At 38.5% G+C, this 16,785-nt stretch overlaps 2 protein-coding genes across 2 annotated transcripts; one reads left to right on the top strand and one right to left on the bottom strand.

Annotated features, from left to right (window-relative positions):
- Positions 1-340: 340 nt before the first annotated feature.
- On the bottom strand, positions 341-10,201 carry LOC145904850 (uncharacterized). Its single transcript, XM_082992401.1, has 20 exons — positions 10,043-10,201; positions 9,803-9,909; positions 9,474-9,534; positions 9,052-9,323; positions 7,472-8,819; positions 6,929-7,075; positions 6,384-6,594; positions 5,794-6,007; positions 5,261-5,438; positions 4,742-4,941; positions 4,065-4,487; positions 3,614-3,710; positions 3,405-3,542; positions 3,030-3,194; positions 2,635-2,770; positions 2,089-2,243; positions 1,691-1,788; positions 1,292-1,405; positions 823-1,000; positions 341-647 (listed from the first exon to the last, which is right to left on the bottom strand). Exons 1-20 carry the CDS (start codon positions 10,198-10,200, stop codon positions 536-538), a joined length of 4,512 nt encoding a protein of 1,503 aa, XP_082848527.1. The 5' UTR covers position 10,201; the 3' UTR covers positions 341-535.
- A 958-nt stretch (positions 10,202-11,159) lies between these two features.
- Positions 11,160-16,654, top strand: LOC145904775 (leucine-rich repeat-containing protein 45-like). Its single transcript, XM_082992396.1, has 9 exons — positions 11,160-11,505; positions 12,031-12,309; positions 12,615-12,739; positions 13,087-13,254; positions 13,678-13,837; positions 13,952-14,100; positions 14,430-14,712; positions 14,957-15,195; positions 15,683-16,654. Exons 1-9 carry the CDS (start codon positions 11,167-11,169, stop codon positions 15,963-15,965), a joined length of 2,025 nt encoding a protein of 674 aa, XP_082848522.1. The 5' UTR covers positions 11,160-11,166; the 3' UTR covers positions 15,966-16,654.
- The last annotated feature ends 131 nt before the right edge of the window (positions 16,655-16,785 follow it).

The following is a 16,785-nucleotide window of genomic DNA, read 5'->3' on the forward strand; positions in this document are numbered from 1 at the left end:
TTGCAATAAGTATTGAATTCAATATTTTTCATAGATACTCTTCCGAGACGGATGTAAAAGTAAACGCACATCAAGTAATGGCATTCAATGAAAAACATCAACTAGCTACTTTTCAAAACATATGTTGCTGAATTCATATTTTTGTAACACTACAAAAAAGTAGTTAGTTTTGTAGCGAACACAGTGTATTAACACGCATTAAACGCAACAGTTTTAAGAAAATCACTCGTGCAGAAATAGTCCTCAGGAAGAGTTTAGATCCCTTCTTCTCTGGGTCGATTTTTTTATCTCAGTGTTTCTTGAAAAGGCATATTTTGTAAAATATTTTGCAAAAGGACGAATGTTTTTATTTTCACACGCTGTCATACAGACACAAACCAATAGATTAGTTTTTGTTTTCGGTGACAAAGTCCGTGTGACTGGAAATGTAGATAGTTTTGTTTATTTAAGCACAAACATACGTTGCATGACTGCAAGCAACATTTCATTGTTTTTTTGCGAATATTTCTTAAAAAAGCACCCGAATATAAAAGATTTAATTTTCGCTTATTTTCCACTGAACGATGCTCGGATCTCCCTCAGCAGTTGTGAGGACTTGTTGTTTTCCAGTTAAACCCACAATGCTTGTGATGCTCGTAATATGTGCCCTGAGCAAATGGTTTACGGTGAATTTTAAAGAAAGCTTAATGTACTGTATGCAGGATTTTTAAACTTTATAAATGCCGGATTTTTAAAAGTCATGATCCAATATCTGAGCAGGTTACTATTTTCCTTTCGTCACTTATCCTGATGGTGGGTGAAACCCTATAACCTTCCATTCACCTGCAAGTGTTTGTTGTCGAAGAGTCCAGACTGGGATAAGTACCCGTAGTGACGACACCCTCTACGTCACCGAGGCAAAAGAAGCCACCACCGTGTCTGTGTTGTCGCATGGGTTTTGGAGGATTCATTTCGACTGAATGCGCTGTGTAGGTGAAATCGTCAAAGTGGCTCCACTGTCCTGTTGAACGTGGGTAATATATCATAGTTAACCAGTATAACAAAGGATGTTATTACAGAAAAAAAAGTATAGGCGAATGGTTTCAATTCTGTTTGGTACCAAAAATCTTTAACATTTCAGTGACAGTAACATCAAGATGTTGCTGTTGTAAAAAAAATCTCATGAGAAAAATCCACGAATTATAAACGAAATATTGTGAAATTTGAAACATGTAGTTTTCTTTCGTTTTTTCTATCTAATATACTTAAAGGATGTTTCTGCCAAACGCAACAAATGCTGTGGTTCTTTCACCTTCTGAGTTGAAATTTAGCACGCACGAATGGGTAGCCCACACACTTTCATCTTTTCCTACTTGGAAACTTGTTTCCGCAGCTGATTTGGCGTTCCACACTTTAAGCTCAATTTCTGAACATACCCAATCAATTATAATATTCCGGTATTTATGCCATTTACCACAGAAATGATTTAATACAGAAGTTATACTAAGCAGATAGAGAAATAATTATTATAGTCAGAAGGGCCTTTTGTATTATCAATATGCCTGTCAGCATCAGTAACGCATCACACAAAATGTTTCAGGGTTAAATTGAAAGTGTTTTGAAACTACAATTCCAACAGATGAACTAATTGTGCAAACGATAGTCGGAAAGGGTTACTAATAATTTGGCATAACGTCTGTTTGTACGTCACCTGGTTTCATGCTGCAAGATCTTATGTAACGAGAGCCCTCGTGTTTATCTTTCGTCCAATCTAAACCAACTACAACTTTTGAGCGGTGACCCACACATCTGCACAAAATTTAGAAAGTTGGAACTGCTTTCAATACCTTTAGCGGAAAAGTTGGTGTAATAAGTATATTTTTTTAAATCAGGTTTGATGGAATTTACAAGTGTAATATGTATAAGTTTTCAAACAATGGCCAAATACAAGATAATTTTGGGTTTTGGTTTGGTTAATATATATCTGTTGACAAGGTTAAAACCACTATCCCACGAAAGTAACAATACGACCGAATGTGTGAACAAAGGATTTTTCAAACCACTTTCAAACAACCATGTAAAAATGCAACAGATGCTGGGTTTATGTACCGTGCTAGTTCCACCACGTGGGAGCGCGCGACGCGACAGACCACCACGTCGCAACCGACAGACACGAGAAGTTTGCAGCCGCTAGGAGAGAAGCGAAGTTGGTTGATGGCTGCTCTGCCTTCAGTCGAACAGTAGAAATTGGAAGGCGGAAAAAGCTGGGTGAAAATTACGTATGTTTTCGTATATTGTAATGCGCTGTCCGACACACGTTTTTCACAAATTGTAACGAAGGTTTTTGGAATGTAAAGCATGCAGTTAGTTTGCAACATTCACGACCATGCTTGATAACGAATGCAAAATTTATAAAACGCATGCTTCCTGTCTTTTGGACTAATATTATTTCTTCACATATATATTTTCTAAGATTTTTGTATCAGTCACAATCTGACGTGGCAACAAAAGTATTATTTTAAACAATTCTCATCACCAAGAATAAAACATTTTGAACGGATAATATCATGATTTTAGCAAAACGTTGCGTTCTCATATACAGAAAGATGCCACCGCCGTGTCAGGATATTTTGGAATATCCGCAAGAGTCCATACCTCAAACGCAGTCTTGTTGATTCTTGCCATTGTCAGCGTCCCGTCCGCACATCCGATAGCCACAAACTGTCTGCGTGATGACGTGTCCATGCACTGCACACCGTGAAGTTCGGGCACTTTGCACCGGCCAATGATTCTGCATCACAACCGTGCGTTTACATCAGTTTAAGGTTCGTCACTTCTTGAATAGAGTTTTGCATTTTTAAAATAAACTCTTTCCTGTTTGGAGTAAATCATAAAAGCGAAACAATTAGCAAATAGACATGTCGGGCCCAGGCTATTCAATAGAATTGTGAACCATGTGTGTAAACGTCATTGCCGAAAATTTCACCTTCGGTGCTAGGCCAATGCAATAAGTAGAAAACCTGCTAGAAATTTTTATAACTCTTATTTACATTTGCTCGGAAGCATTGTAAAGATGGAGCCATCCGTCATTGCTCGCCGTCAAGAAAAACTGACTCTTTCCACATTTCTTCACGTCAAACAGATCTTGGCTTTTGACGACATTCCGAGGCCCGCTGAGGTCGTCGAATTTTCCCGAATCTTCCCTTGCTTTTTCCCTGGACATAAGATAATGAGGTTTGAGCGTTTCTTCCTTCATAATACAACGGAGAGGGATTAATACAGCGCTGAAATTGAGCGTAGTTTCCCCTACGACAATCAAGAAAAGATTCAGAAAGCATAGCTCGCGACCTTGTCTTCAGCACAACCTTTTTTGCTTTTCTGTATGTGTACGAGTGTTTGGATTATGGAATAAATAAACAAGTTACCGAAGGAGAATCCTTTCGTGGGCGCGAAGGCGCGGGGTTGAAAACTGAAGTTTGTCGCCCGTGAATTGACTCAGTTTATCCTGTTTACTCTTCCATGCGTAGGTAGCCATGTTTTCTGGCGGAAACTTTCGTTTCAATCTGAGAAAAAAGCACAAACAAGTTTTTTTAAAACCCGTGGATAGAAGTGATTAGATTTGGTAAAGTTGTACCCGGCACTTTTGGAAAGATGGCGTATTGCAGATTTCATTTCCACGGTTGGAGGTGTTCCAGCTAAAATTCTTCGATACTCTTCCAAGTTTTCTGTTCCTGGATGGTATTTATTGCAGGTATTTATTTATTTCAGACTTTGTTTGATTGAAAACGGCCCACTCATTTCAAAAGCTCTCCCTTACAATGGGTTAAAAGGTATGACTTATATGTGCAAAGAGATCCATGATATTCATTGAGAGCTGCAGACAGGTGTACACACCGCTATCATTACAAGATATCAAATAATTAACGCTTGAAGCATATATATAATTGGAATCGTAGTCTTTCATAAACAATTACAACATCACACAGACATTTAAGGTATATCATTAACAAAGAAATAGTAAGTTGAAAAATGTATTTAAACAATTTCTCCAACTCGAAGTGAAACAAACAACTAAAACCTTTTACCTTTCTGTCGTCTCTTTTTGTATTTAAGTGCCCTCAACGCGCAAACACACTTGTTGTCGAAGCTCAATCCTCTACACACTTCCTGCTCCTCCCAGCCGACAAAAATAGACGTTCCCCGATCTGTTGCTCCCTCTTCTGGGTTTGCGGTCTTGGGAAACTTCAACGACTGAGTAGACTGGGTTCGTTTGTGCAGCAACCGAGCGGCATTCGGCCTGGAAGTACCTGATTGTTCTAAGTTCAATGTCGCGGCTAGGATTGTGTTCTTTTCCGTCGCCACAAACAGTGTTTTCTTTTCGACGGCCAGGCAAGTTGCTGAGCCGTACTCCGCAGGGATTTGCAGCTTCCCGATGTATTCAATCTTACCCTTGCGACAGACGAATGCTTTCACCTGCTTGTCTTTAGCTCCTGATGTGAAGATGTGGCCTGTATGGAAACATGACAACAGTACAAGTTTCGTCTGCGATTATATCAATACTAACTTCCTGTGTGCATTTATTTTAATCCATTGTCTCACTAAAGAATATGATATCAAAGAATGAACAAATTTAAAGCCATTCTGTTGAATGCTCGCACATTGGAAAGAAATTTGAAATTTGAAATGTGATTATGTATTTTACTCTATTACAGACAAAAATTAAAAAAAAAGAAAAATGCTTCGAACATAAATGCTTTATTACCGGAATCACCGACGCATATCGAGGATAAATGACACTCGTGCGCATGCGCGAATCCGCGCACTGGAGTCTTAGCGAAGTCGTCCCACAGAAGGAGAGTCCCGTTCGAATCCCCAGTGAGCATATTCCCGTCAGTGAAACGATCGGTGTAGCAACAACACGACAAGTATTCCGCTTTGAAGAAATTTCCACCAAAGTGACCTCTGGCAAAAGAGCAGAAATAATGCTAAAAATGTGCAAGTCGTGGTTGTGTTACATCGATGCCAGTAAGGATGAATATTAAGAACCAAGTTAAGGTTTATAATGAAATTATTTCTGATTTGTATTCTGCTATTTTACCAGTGGAATTGTTTTTGGAAACAAAACACAATGATTTAGCCAAATGAGGCACAATTTACAGACTAAACTAAGCGTTGAATTGTTTAAAAACCATTGAAGATAAAACAAGGTGATTCTTTGGTGGTAATTGCTTGCAACCAGATGAGAATTCTGTTTAGATTGGCAAATCTGAACAGCACTTACGTAACCGGTGAAGAGAGCTGCGCTCCTGTGCTTTCACCGTGAACATATTCCTCGTCGTATTCGTCCAAGAGTCTCCAAAAATTAATCTGTCGTTTCCCGGCTGTTACGAACTTTCCCTCTCCAGTGTGAATCGATCCGAGGCAATGCGGTCCGTTAAGTGGCGTAAACCTCCGATGACCTTTCGAGAATAAAAAAATCTATTTGAAACATTTCAAAAAGCTGAGCTTTCCGATTTTCTGAACCAATAAAACTAACAGCAAAAATATATTTGTGCCTTTTTTGCGTCTTTCTTATACTCATAATTTCCTAGTTTTATGAGCTGAGAGAAAATTAATTTTTGGTATTTCTAGGAATGTAAATTTGAATTTTTTTATTCTATTTTTTTTTAAACATCAGCAATAAACCAACTTACGTTTGGCTTTTATAGCGGGATATGGTAAATTATTCGCACATCGCACATTATGCTAAACGCTAAAGTATAGGCTACGTATTACCCCTATTAATTGTAAACTATTGATACTGACGTCACGCACCAGCACTGGTTTCGGGCCTGGTGGGTCGAACTTGCGTGGCACCAGCTCGCGGCCCAGATGTCTTTGGGCGTTTCGAATCCACTTTTTGTTTTGTGATAACCGGATCAACCATCGTTACCTCCTGGAAAGCGGAACTCACGCTCGACACCCGGCAACCTCCCTCCCACAGAGTGAGGGTGCATGACTCATCACTTTCGATTGTCACGAAGTAGTCCTGTGCAAATGACGAGATGTAAAATACCGAAAAATCTGTGTTTCCTATGTTTGGTTGCAATGAAGTTCATGCGAGATATTTTAAAAACATTTCAGGTGAAAATCAGTTTATGTTCATGTGCTAAATAGCCATAATTATCAATGAGAGCTGCAGACAGATGTACAAACTGTTTCGACATGTAAGATCTCATCTATGCCCCTGGTGACTGTGGCACTGGGCTAGTGGATAGATTACCAGGCACACATACTGTCATAATGAACATAAAAAATTTTGCAATTTCAACATCGTCGATTTTACGCGTTGTCATCGAAGATATATTACCTATAATGCATCACATCGTATCCTACACTTTCCTGGTATCGGGAAATTAGCGCACCTGGTAATCGAGAAATTGCATTATGTAGACGGGGTTTCTGAGTATTCCCAGTCCTATCACAGTGATGGTTTCCATGTTGTCGTAATTCCACACTCGTATGTGCGTTTCTCCGAATCCCACGGCTGTTGAAATGTCGGTCGTGCTGTTGGCGGTGCGATGCGAGGGGAGCTGGGATGACGCGACTTTGGGTTCGTTCGGGTGTAGCGATAATCTACAATACCAAGTCGGAAACATGAAAACATATACAAAATAATAATTAAACATAAGAAAATTTACATACAATAACCAACAAAGTTTATTTCCTAGAACACAGGCAATAAGAATCTATTGAAATTGCAGGTTTGTGAATCCCTGGGTTGACACATAAAACACAATTAACCTTTCAGTGTTTTGCTTCGAGTTTATGTACGTTCAGTTTTCGGAAGCTTATGCGCTTCTTTAACCTGATATTAGTCGTTTAAAAAAGTCTAATTTTCCCTGCGTAAAAATGTTTTTACCCCGCGTGTACATGTACTGGTGAACAACAAGCAGTATTTCGCACATACCCCGTGATAAATCCACTGTGTTCGAGGTAATGTCTCTGCGTTTTTCGAACGTGGTTGTAAACGATCACCACACAGCCTGAGAAATAGATAAGTTCGCCGTTGATCGTGATTTTCATGCATTGTGGATATGATGTCGTGCACCCATATCTGCAAAATCAACTATTTATCGACAAATGGTGATAAAACAAAAGTGTAGACAGCGATAGGCGAATAGAATGAAATGATTTACTAAAATAATTTATGTGATATGTTTATTGGTACAAGCAATGCAAGTAGGAATGGTTCTGGTGAATAAAGAGAACATTAACAGTAAGCCTGAAAATCAATTTTATCCTGTGGTGCTTTCAAGTCATTGCTTATTGTAAAGAAATCATATCAGGAATATACGAAATGTATGTAAAAAAATGTCTGACTTATATATACGTCAAGAATCATTCGGATTTTTTACATTTATAAGTAAGGCCTTCATAATCCAGACATCGACCCAGAACCATTTATTGGTAACACAGATTTCTTGGCCTCGAAAAGGTTTTGGAAACTTACACCCACTGCACAGACAGACCGATATCTGACCCTTCTTTCCATCTGTATTGGTCAGAGTCCACAATATCTTCGAAATCGTCGTTTTGATGTGTGAAATCGTCTGAGGAGAGCGTTGTTATTGATTGAGAGTCAGAAGAGTCGAGGCGATGTCTCGTTTCTTCCTTGTAAGGCTGCGGATTTTCCACCTGCGACGTTTGTTTGGGAGGAAGTTCCTCGTCCTGTGTCTTTGGTTCTTCTTCCTGTTTCTTCTTTACTTTTGCCGACTTCTCTTTTCGGGAACTTTTTGACTCACTTTTGTTTGGCTTCGACTTTGTTAGCTCAGTTTGTAAAGATTCCTTTTCAGTTTGTGGTTTGGCATCGTGTTTGATAATCTCCACAGTCGGTTCTTCGCAGAGAACTTTTGTTATTTCTGTGGTTCCTTCCGCCACAGGTTGCTGGCTTTCACCTCCATCATCAGGTAATTGTGTTTCATTACCCAACTGGTCTTTCAAATATTCTTTGTTTTCCGAACTCGTGGATGTGAGAAGGTTGCTGGAAATTTGATCATCCAACAAAGTACGAGAAGAAGTCGTTTCCTCAACGGGTTTTTCAGGAGGTGCAGTACCAGCATCGGGTTCAGACTGACACTTATCTTGTGTCGTTGTTGTAAAAGAACCTAGTTCTTCCACGATTTGCGGTTGAAATTCGTGTAACTTATCAACAGTGAGTTCGGGCTTACTTTTAGAAACGTTGTCTGGAGTGTCAGTTAAAGAAGATTTTTCTGCGTCACTGTTTTTCTCGATTTTGTCTTGGGCGTCTGTATTGGTCATCTCCTTATCTGCTTGTGCCGCTACAGGTGTGGTGCTGTCAACTGCTTTCGATGCCTCAAGGGTTGGTTCCAACGAATCGTCAACAAGTTCGTGTGAAACATCGTCGTTTTTATTGATCCTTGAATTTAGTGTTTCAACTTTCACGTTTTCATCCTTGTCCGTATCATCAGCTAGCTTATCAATTCTCTCTTCCACTTCGTCAGCTTTTTCTGCAATAGACGCCCGCACTTCCAGTAATGTACCTTGGTTTTCTTGCAAAGGTATTTCGGGGACTGGTGTTTTCGGTTTGTTTTCGTTGTGCAGCAAATTATCCGTTTTTTCTTCACGTTCAGTCTGTTGTATTTCAGGTGTGTCCACTTTTTCAGGTTTTGCTTTTGACGCCTTATTTTCCACGCCAGGTTGGGAATGCGAAGGTTCCTCATGCAGAAGGATTTTCAAAAGAGGTTGTTGCGGCTTCCCCTGCTCTTTCACATGACTTGAAATCTTTTCATGAGGATCCCGATCAGGAACGGCGTCACTTCCGTTGCTTGATAAAGCATCTAGTAAAATTCAATGCAAAAATATATTTTTGTGCTCATGAAATGTTTTTTTGTAACTACCCTTTGAATCCAAAATTAACAAAACAAGTTTTATACAACACCACAAACAAAATTTCAAGGCTGCGGCACCAACGAATCCACCAGTAACAAAAAGATTTAGCTATACTTACGAAAAGAACCCGATTAAGTTGTACATCGTATGCAAATTACACAAATTAAAAGATACCGCTACCTTTAGTTTTATCCCCAACGACAAGAGGTGCATCTGTCTGTGACGTCTCGGCCTTTCCCCCCGTTGAAGGTGATACTTTATGCACCAATACCTCATGTTGGTTTTGTATTTGACCTTGAGATGGGAGTGCTAGCTTGTCCTTATTGAAAGCCGCCCTTAGCTTTCCAATGCCTCTTGCTTTCGCTCTGAACTTGTCTAGCTTGTAGTTGCGCTTTTCCGGTTGTGGCGATGGTTTAAAGACGGAGACGGTCGGTGTAGCTACTGGGGTGGCACTGTGATTTTTTCAAACAAAAAAAACATACATTGGCCATGAACGTTTAAGCAGATATGACACATACTATAAAAAATCGCTTACTATCACTTTGTTCTAGCATTAAACCAGATAATGAAAGCGATATGCCCCCCTTTTTTTCATTTCTTACCGGATTGGATTTAAAATTGGTACTTCGCGTTCTTTCGGAAGAACTTCGACACTATCCCGTCCTAAACACATTTGTTATATCACAACGCATAGTAACGCATACTTGTTGTTGGACAGTTCTTGTTTAAATGATTGATACACCACCATCGAAGGTTCTACGACATAAAGGTACTCTAGTTACAGAAAACATTGGTGTTATTGTATCAATTCCTTCATTACAACCCCACAGTGTATTTACAGTCATCACAAGTGAAACCTAAGCTCATTATGGGCTGAAAACGGCCACCCCACAAACGATTGTTGTTCAGCTAATCGGTCTACGGTTTTTACCTGTCTTCCGTTGAGCTTTCTTCAGATGGCGCAAAGCTATTTCCACGTTCACACCGCGGTTATCGACGATGACTTGCCCGAATTCACGCCGCATGCGTTCATCCAGTCTGCGTGGATTAAAAGTAAAGCACGCAATTAGCCTACTAGCTGATAAAAGGCCTTGTTTCAGAAGAGTTACGTTACATATACCTACTTTATCGTTATAATATAAATAAATACAACTGTTCAGGTGTACCCAACCTTATTTTGTGCATGTCCAATAATGACCAAAATTCGCCTACATCTCTAATCCTTGAGTCCCTAGCCAACTTGTCCATGTCCATTTTCAAATAGCGCAGTCTTTGTAGGCTGACCTGTTTCAAACTGTTCACTAAAACTTCCTCACGCAATTGACTCATGTTTACTGCCCGACTTTGCCTCTGGTATGAATTCTAATGTGCACAGTAAATGGTGCTGCGCCATGCCATGCGTAACACAATATAGATACCAGATCGCAGATTTGTGAAGAAACCTGATAGTGAACTATTGTTATCGGTAGGAAGCGTGGGCAACTCAAAATGGACCTCGGTGAGATGTAATATCACTACGAAGCAGTCATAGTTCTGATTGCTATTGTATGTTTTCAATGACAAACATATCTAATGATATACTTAAATTGTTCCAGAGACAATTATCCTCGCTTGATGCAATTGTTATCACGTATTTGAATGGTTTACCTTCAAAGCGTACGTTTTGTTTGCAACATTGGCAAAAAAACTTCCAAATTTTGATTGTATGTGTATTGTTGGCCTAAAATTGAGTTGTGTTGTGTGACAACACTGCAAAGAACTGCAGATTGGTGAGTTATAGAAATCATAAAATTTTATTATTCGGTTGCTTGGGTAACAGCTACATTTAAGTCAAAGCATAGGTTTTGTTTTGTGACGCAAAGCGAGTTTTACAACTTTCAGAGTTTCAGTTTTTTGTTTAACTTTCAGAGTTTCAGTTACTTGTTTGTTATGGCAAAAACAAGTAACGCAAAAATTAAAGGTGGTAGCCAATCTAATTGCCAAGTTTTAGAATTGTGCGTTTGGCTAAATTACAGAAACAAATTAGTTTTGTACACCAACCAAAATAAGGGGTCATTTGTACATTATAAATCCTCAACGCAGTTTTGCGAAAATTTAAAGCTAATCCGTTGCGATTTTCCACGCAAAAAACGATCACCGAAAAATTATCCTATATGACATCACAATGGTTTATGTTGTTGTGTGCAATGAGTTGTGTTGATTGCCCAATTGGTCTCACTTCTAGTAGAAATTTAACAAGAACTAAAAAAACTTACAATCAAAATACATATTTTAAACATAACAGCATTAAAAAAAATGGAAGAATTTCGGTCATTGTATCTAAGACTGTGCAAAGAAAATTCGATAGACCCCCAAGAATCCATTTTATCAAGACTTGAAAAACAAAGTCTCGATGATGGAATTTTGGACCTTTCGAATCACACCCTTGAACTTTCAACCAGTGCGATTTTGGGAAAACTGTTTGCCTACGATTTGCCAGTCATCACTGTCATTCTAGCAGACTGTATGCTCAGTGAAGAATGTGCCAAACAATTACTTTCTGGTCTTGCGAAGAATACCGTCGTGAAGGAATTGGATTTGCGTGGAAACAATCTTCGAAGAATGGGAGCAGAGTCTCTTGGAAATTTTTTGAAGGTACGTATAAATGTTTGTAACATATCACTGAATCCATTTCCCAGACTTTAAAGTTCACACTGTGGTCTCCATAATGCATTTAGGTTGTTATGCACCTCATTGGTAAGAATGCTGAGCCCAAATTTTGCATTTTTTCAGCTAACAGTGCAAAATCAATTAGCCAATAACAAATATCACCGGCAAAATTATGACGTTTCTGATCTGGATTCTAAATGTTAAGTTGTTGTATTGTAAGGTATATACATGATGTCTTTTAAGTATAGAACATATCACCTAAATTGAGATGGTTAATATAATAAGCAAAATGTATTTGTCTTCAGAAAAAGAGCCAACAAGTTTTTTTCTTAAGTGTCCGGAAATATGGTATATATGTAATGTACCTTACATTTTACAGCTGTGTTATACAATTCTGATTAAACATTTAAATTTAGGTAACTTGGTATGTAGTGGTGAATTTAGATATATACCTGGCAAAGAATATTTCATTATGAAAGCTTTTATTGTTGTCCCTTTTTTACATTGCAGAACAACCACACAGTTGAAAGTCTAGCACTCGAATGGAACTCGTTGGGTATCTGGGAGGTATCCTTCGCTGCATTCTGTGATGGCCTTGCCACCAACACATCTTTGCTGAAGTTGGATTTGCGAAACAACCAAATGGATCATGCATCTACTCAAGAGTTGGCTTTGGCACTTCGAAGCAATTCTACTCTCAGGGAGTTAGACATTAGATGGAATAATGCTGGTCTTGTTGGTGGAAGAGCATTGGCAGAATCACTGCAGAAAAACTACTCGGTTAATCAGGTAACCAATACCAGCCTGCTTTAATGCAAACTAGTTAAGGTCAGGGATTTTTATGAGATAAATCTTAGAGTTTGGTGTTTTTTCCATGTTTATTTCTAGATGTATATATAGAGTTTTGTTGGAAGTGGCATACAACTATGTATGTGTGTACATATAACTCAGAGTGCATAGCAAAAAAATGCTGTGGTATCATAGGCCTACTGGTTTATGCATTTAAAATTAGAGTAAATTGTTTTTTGCAGCATAAATTCAACAATTTAGAAATGGCAGACCTGCTTCAATTTATATAAAAAAAACTCATTTAGGTGCAAGTTACAGGGAACAACATTCCCAAGGATGTGGTGAGTTCGATTGAAACATCAACGCTACACAATGAAGACCGAGCACAGATAACAATGTCTTCTCACCACAAAACTAATATTTTGAATCAGTAAGTTGATTATTTGGTGTCATATGTACTCCCTGTTATATGGTGGTTCTCGGTTATCCATGGTTGTGTATTTTTATTTCCTGAAACAAATGATAATGTTATGATAAACCACAATTGAAAACTGTCTTGGTTTATGTTGTCAACATAAGTTACCTGTATTCTATCAGTTATGTTGTCAATGTTACTAAATATGTATAGATGTATATACATTTGTATATTATACCTGTACTAACCCCTAGGCATAGTTATAGAAAACATCTCAATCTGTATGAGGTAATATTACCAATCAGAAAGCAAACAAAGCCTTTTGCCAGATTAAGTGTTGACATTACATTGTTAATTTGCAGGGAAATTGAAATGTTAAAATCAGAGAAGAAAACACAAATGATCAACTTCATGGACGACCTTGAACTCACAAGGTCACAGCTTGATGCAACCAATAGGGACAGTGCAAGCAGAATATCACATCTTCAGCTTGCTCTCGAAGAGAGAAAAGCTGCCTTGAATGCGCTAAGGTTTGTTTCCTTTAATATTTTTTATTGTATGTGTCTTATGCCTGCTTATGAGAAATCACTGTACAAACATGTACTCATTTTTGGGGGGCTGCGATTGTTTATAAAATTTTCACACTGGATTGTTTGTTACATTTTTCTTGTTTTCCATGTGCTGAAATTTTAATGTTCCAAGATTAAGGCCAGCAAGTACTGCATGTTAAGACAACTAAATGTTGTTTTTAGCTATTCATTACTGATGCTGCCAGGCATGTTATCAATACAAAAAAGGCAATAATATTTATAAATATGAAAGTTTCGGTTGCCATGCTTCATCAGGATTCAGGATGTACTGTGCATATGTGCATAACAGCATTATTATCCTTGTAAATCTTGACTTAGTTTCAAACTTCAATTGTAAATTCCTAATCAGACGTTTGTATTTAGGGCCAAAGTTGACATGTGTGAAGCTTCTCTTGCCATCAGTGATCAGAGAAACAATGACCAATCGGCATTGTTGGAACTCTGTCGAAAGGACAATCAGGAGCTTGTGAAGACATATGATGGTCAAATAAACAGAGAAAGAGAAGATAGCAGGGCTGAGAAGGTCTGGCAGGGATTAATTTGGAGTTATTGATTTTTCGTAGATGTTACTCTTTTTTTGTTAAGAATTTAGTGTTTATAACAAGCTTTACTAAATCATTAGTGAAGTTTTTATTAGGAATCTCTGCAAGAGAGTCTGGAAAGATCTCAGAGTGATTTGTCCAATGCGGAAGGAAAAATAAGTGACCTTGAGCGAAAATGCAAATTTCAACAAGACCAAATCAACATATTAAAGGAAACCCTGAATCAAGCAAAATCAGAACACAGGTATCGACACATTTGAAACATAATGTATTTTGCAATTGCAAACAGTTCTTTTAGTTGTGGTACAAAAATACACCCCGAAACTGTAAAAAATCCTCAAAAAAATACAACAAAAAAACATTGCTTAAGTGGAACTTCGGTTTAAATTCGCCTAATCTGGATCGCAAATGATTTGTAACCTTTTTCTCAACAAAATCTGTATTTGTCACTCCAATTGCGGTTATTTTTAATGATAAAATGTAAGGCTTCATATTCTATTCTATTTGTGACAGCCTTTAATTTGCTGGTGTTAGGTAAAGAATTTTAGGTTCAACCTCGACTGTTCTTCATAGAATTGCTCTAACCACAGCCGACGAAAGGCTCGCGACTGAAAGAAGGAGAATGCAAATGGAAATCAAAGAGCTGGAAGAGATGAAAAACCAGGAAAGGTCCAAACTCCAATCGGACACGAACAATTTTGTGAAACAAGCAGACGAGAAAGTGGAAAGGATGAGACTTTCCAAAGAGTCGCTGGAGAACGACATGGCAGAATTGAAAGCCAAGATTGCACAAGAACGAATGGACCATGACGACACGATTAGGATGATGAGGAAACAGCTAAAAGATGAGGAAAAGGTTGGGACTTCATGCATGAAAACTTTGATTTCTATGCAAATTAAAAAACGCGTCTCTATAATGTGTTTTTGTATATTTTGCCGGTGAAATACAGTGTATTCGTGCACCGTTAATTATTCGCAGAAAGCATGTTGTTGCTTTTTATCTGCAATATGAGTTGATTTTTTATCCTAAAAAAGTCTTGTATCATGTGTCAAACTGTTTTCTTTCATATTAAACTGTAATGCACTTACTTTCATTGTAGTTTCAAACGGAGCAGCTTCAAGAAAAAATGCGTCGGCTCACTGGCGACAAGGGGGACTTGCAAAAGAAGGTGGCGGATCTATCAACGGAGCTAGCGGAAGCCCAGGCGACCAAAACAGCCTCCGATGCCCAACTGGACGGCATGAAACGGACAGTGGGCGGTTTGCAAAAAGTTCTTTCCAATAAGGATGACGAAACCGAGGAGAAAATCGCTCGCGTTAGGAAGGATTTGGAAAAAAGGTAATTTAGGATTGTAGAAGCATTAAAAAAAAACTTGCGCAGGTCCATGTCAAACACAGGAGTTTTGATTAGATTACAAAAACACGTAATAAACAGAACAGGGGGTTCCCAAACCTCGTTAAACCTATTTAACTGGTAGATATTTTCCGCGATAATACGCAAGAATTGCACACACGAGAAGCACTTATTTAAGTTAGATATTTTATTCCAACAGTTACTTGTAATGAAACTAGTGATAATATCGCTGGAGCGGCGCCCTCTAGGAAACAGTACAACTTAATGTCGTACTTATGTGAAATTGACTCTTTGCGATCCATTAAACTTGGCGTGAGGCCCCCAATTCAAAATAGCAGTTTATATTTTGATTTTTTTGGTTTTGAAGTGGCTAAGTATGTCGAACCACGTGTTCGTTCCATAGCCATGGTGTTAAATAATTTTGAGACGATTTGTAGGAGACGTCAACCGATAATCCCCTTTTTTTCCACAGAATCTCGTTCTTCGAGGAGGAAACGACAAAAATGACAAACCTCCGAGAGAAAATCGTCTGCCTCGAAACCCGTCTTGCTGAACAAGCAGCTGCTCATCGTGAGACCTTGGGAGAGAGGGAGAAGACCATAGAGAGGCTCACTTCCAACATCCGGACCCTGGAGAACAACGCAGAGATGGCGAGAGACGAGGAGGTGAAGAGAGCGGCGATTCTCCAGTCTGCTCTGTGTTCCTACTTGCAGGGTGTGCAGTCACGAACACCCAGTTCCCCGTTAAAGTTATGACCCTAATGTAGCTGACTATTGTTATGTAGGTTTTTGCAAGGCACCGAACAGACGAAAACAATGTATGTAGTTGTTTTATGGAGAATAATATTCAAAAGTTATATTAATCAATTACAGTATTTTGGACGTCTTTCCTTAAACTGTGCATTGAATGATTTTCCAAAATTTTATGTTTGAAGTTTAATAATTGCGCAAAGCTTTGAAATCTTTTAACGCGAATTGAGGCGTTTTAGAAAAAAAAGGATTTGCTTAAATGGCCGAACGTCACATGACGTGCGTGAAGGCAAGCTTTAAAGGAAGACATTACACATTTCTGTGCCTTATTGAACCGAGATTATCGGATGGCATGCACGACTGTTTGAGATTGTGCACTTTTGATGTGAAAAAGGATGTTTAATGTCGTGTTATTGTAATATGAGAAATATAAATGATCGACATACATATATGCTTCGTAAAATTGCTTGTGACCTTAATGCCCATAACCTATAGCGTGGATACACAGTTTCTGTTTCATTGAAAAAGCAGTTGCACAGTCACTTGTTTTTATCGGTATGTGATTGTGTAAAGGTGAAATGGGCCACACATATGATCCCAAATTGTTGTGGACTTTTTTTTGCCAACATTCACCTCCGATATGGATGGCACGCGAGGTTTTTTCCGATGCCATGGCAAGTGAATTATGAGTTCGCACTCAAAAAATGCCGTACTTTCAGGATTGTGTTGCGTCAAGACAAAAAGGTAAAACCGTGCCTTAATCTGCTGGAATGGTATGAATTTACCTATTACATGCCAATATTATTATGGCTTTTTTTGCACATAT

The sequence above is a fragment of the Ascidia mentula genome, chromosome 1 (genome assembly GCF_947561715.1).
Source record: "Ascidia mentula chromosome 1, kaAscMent1.1, whole genome shotgun sequence".
Taxonomy (NCBI): Eukaryota; Metazoa; Chordata; class Ascidiacea; order Phlebobranchia; family Ascidiidae; genus Ascidia; species Ascidia mentula.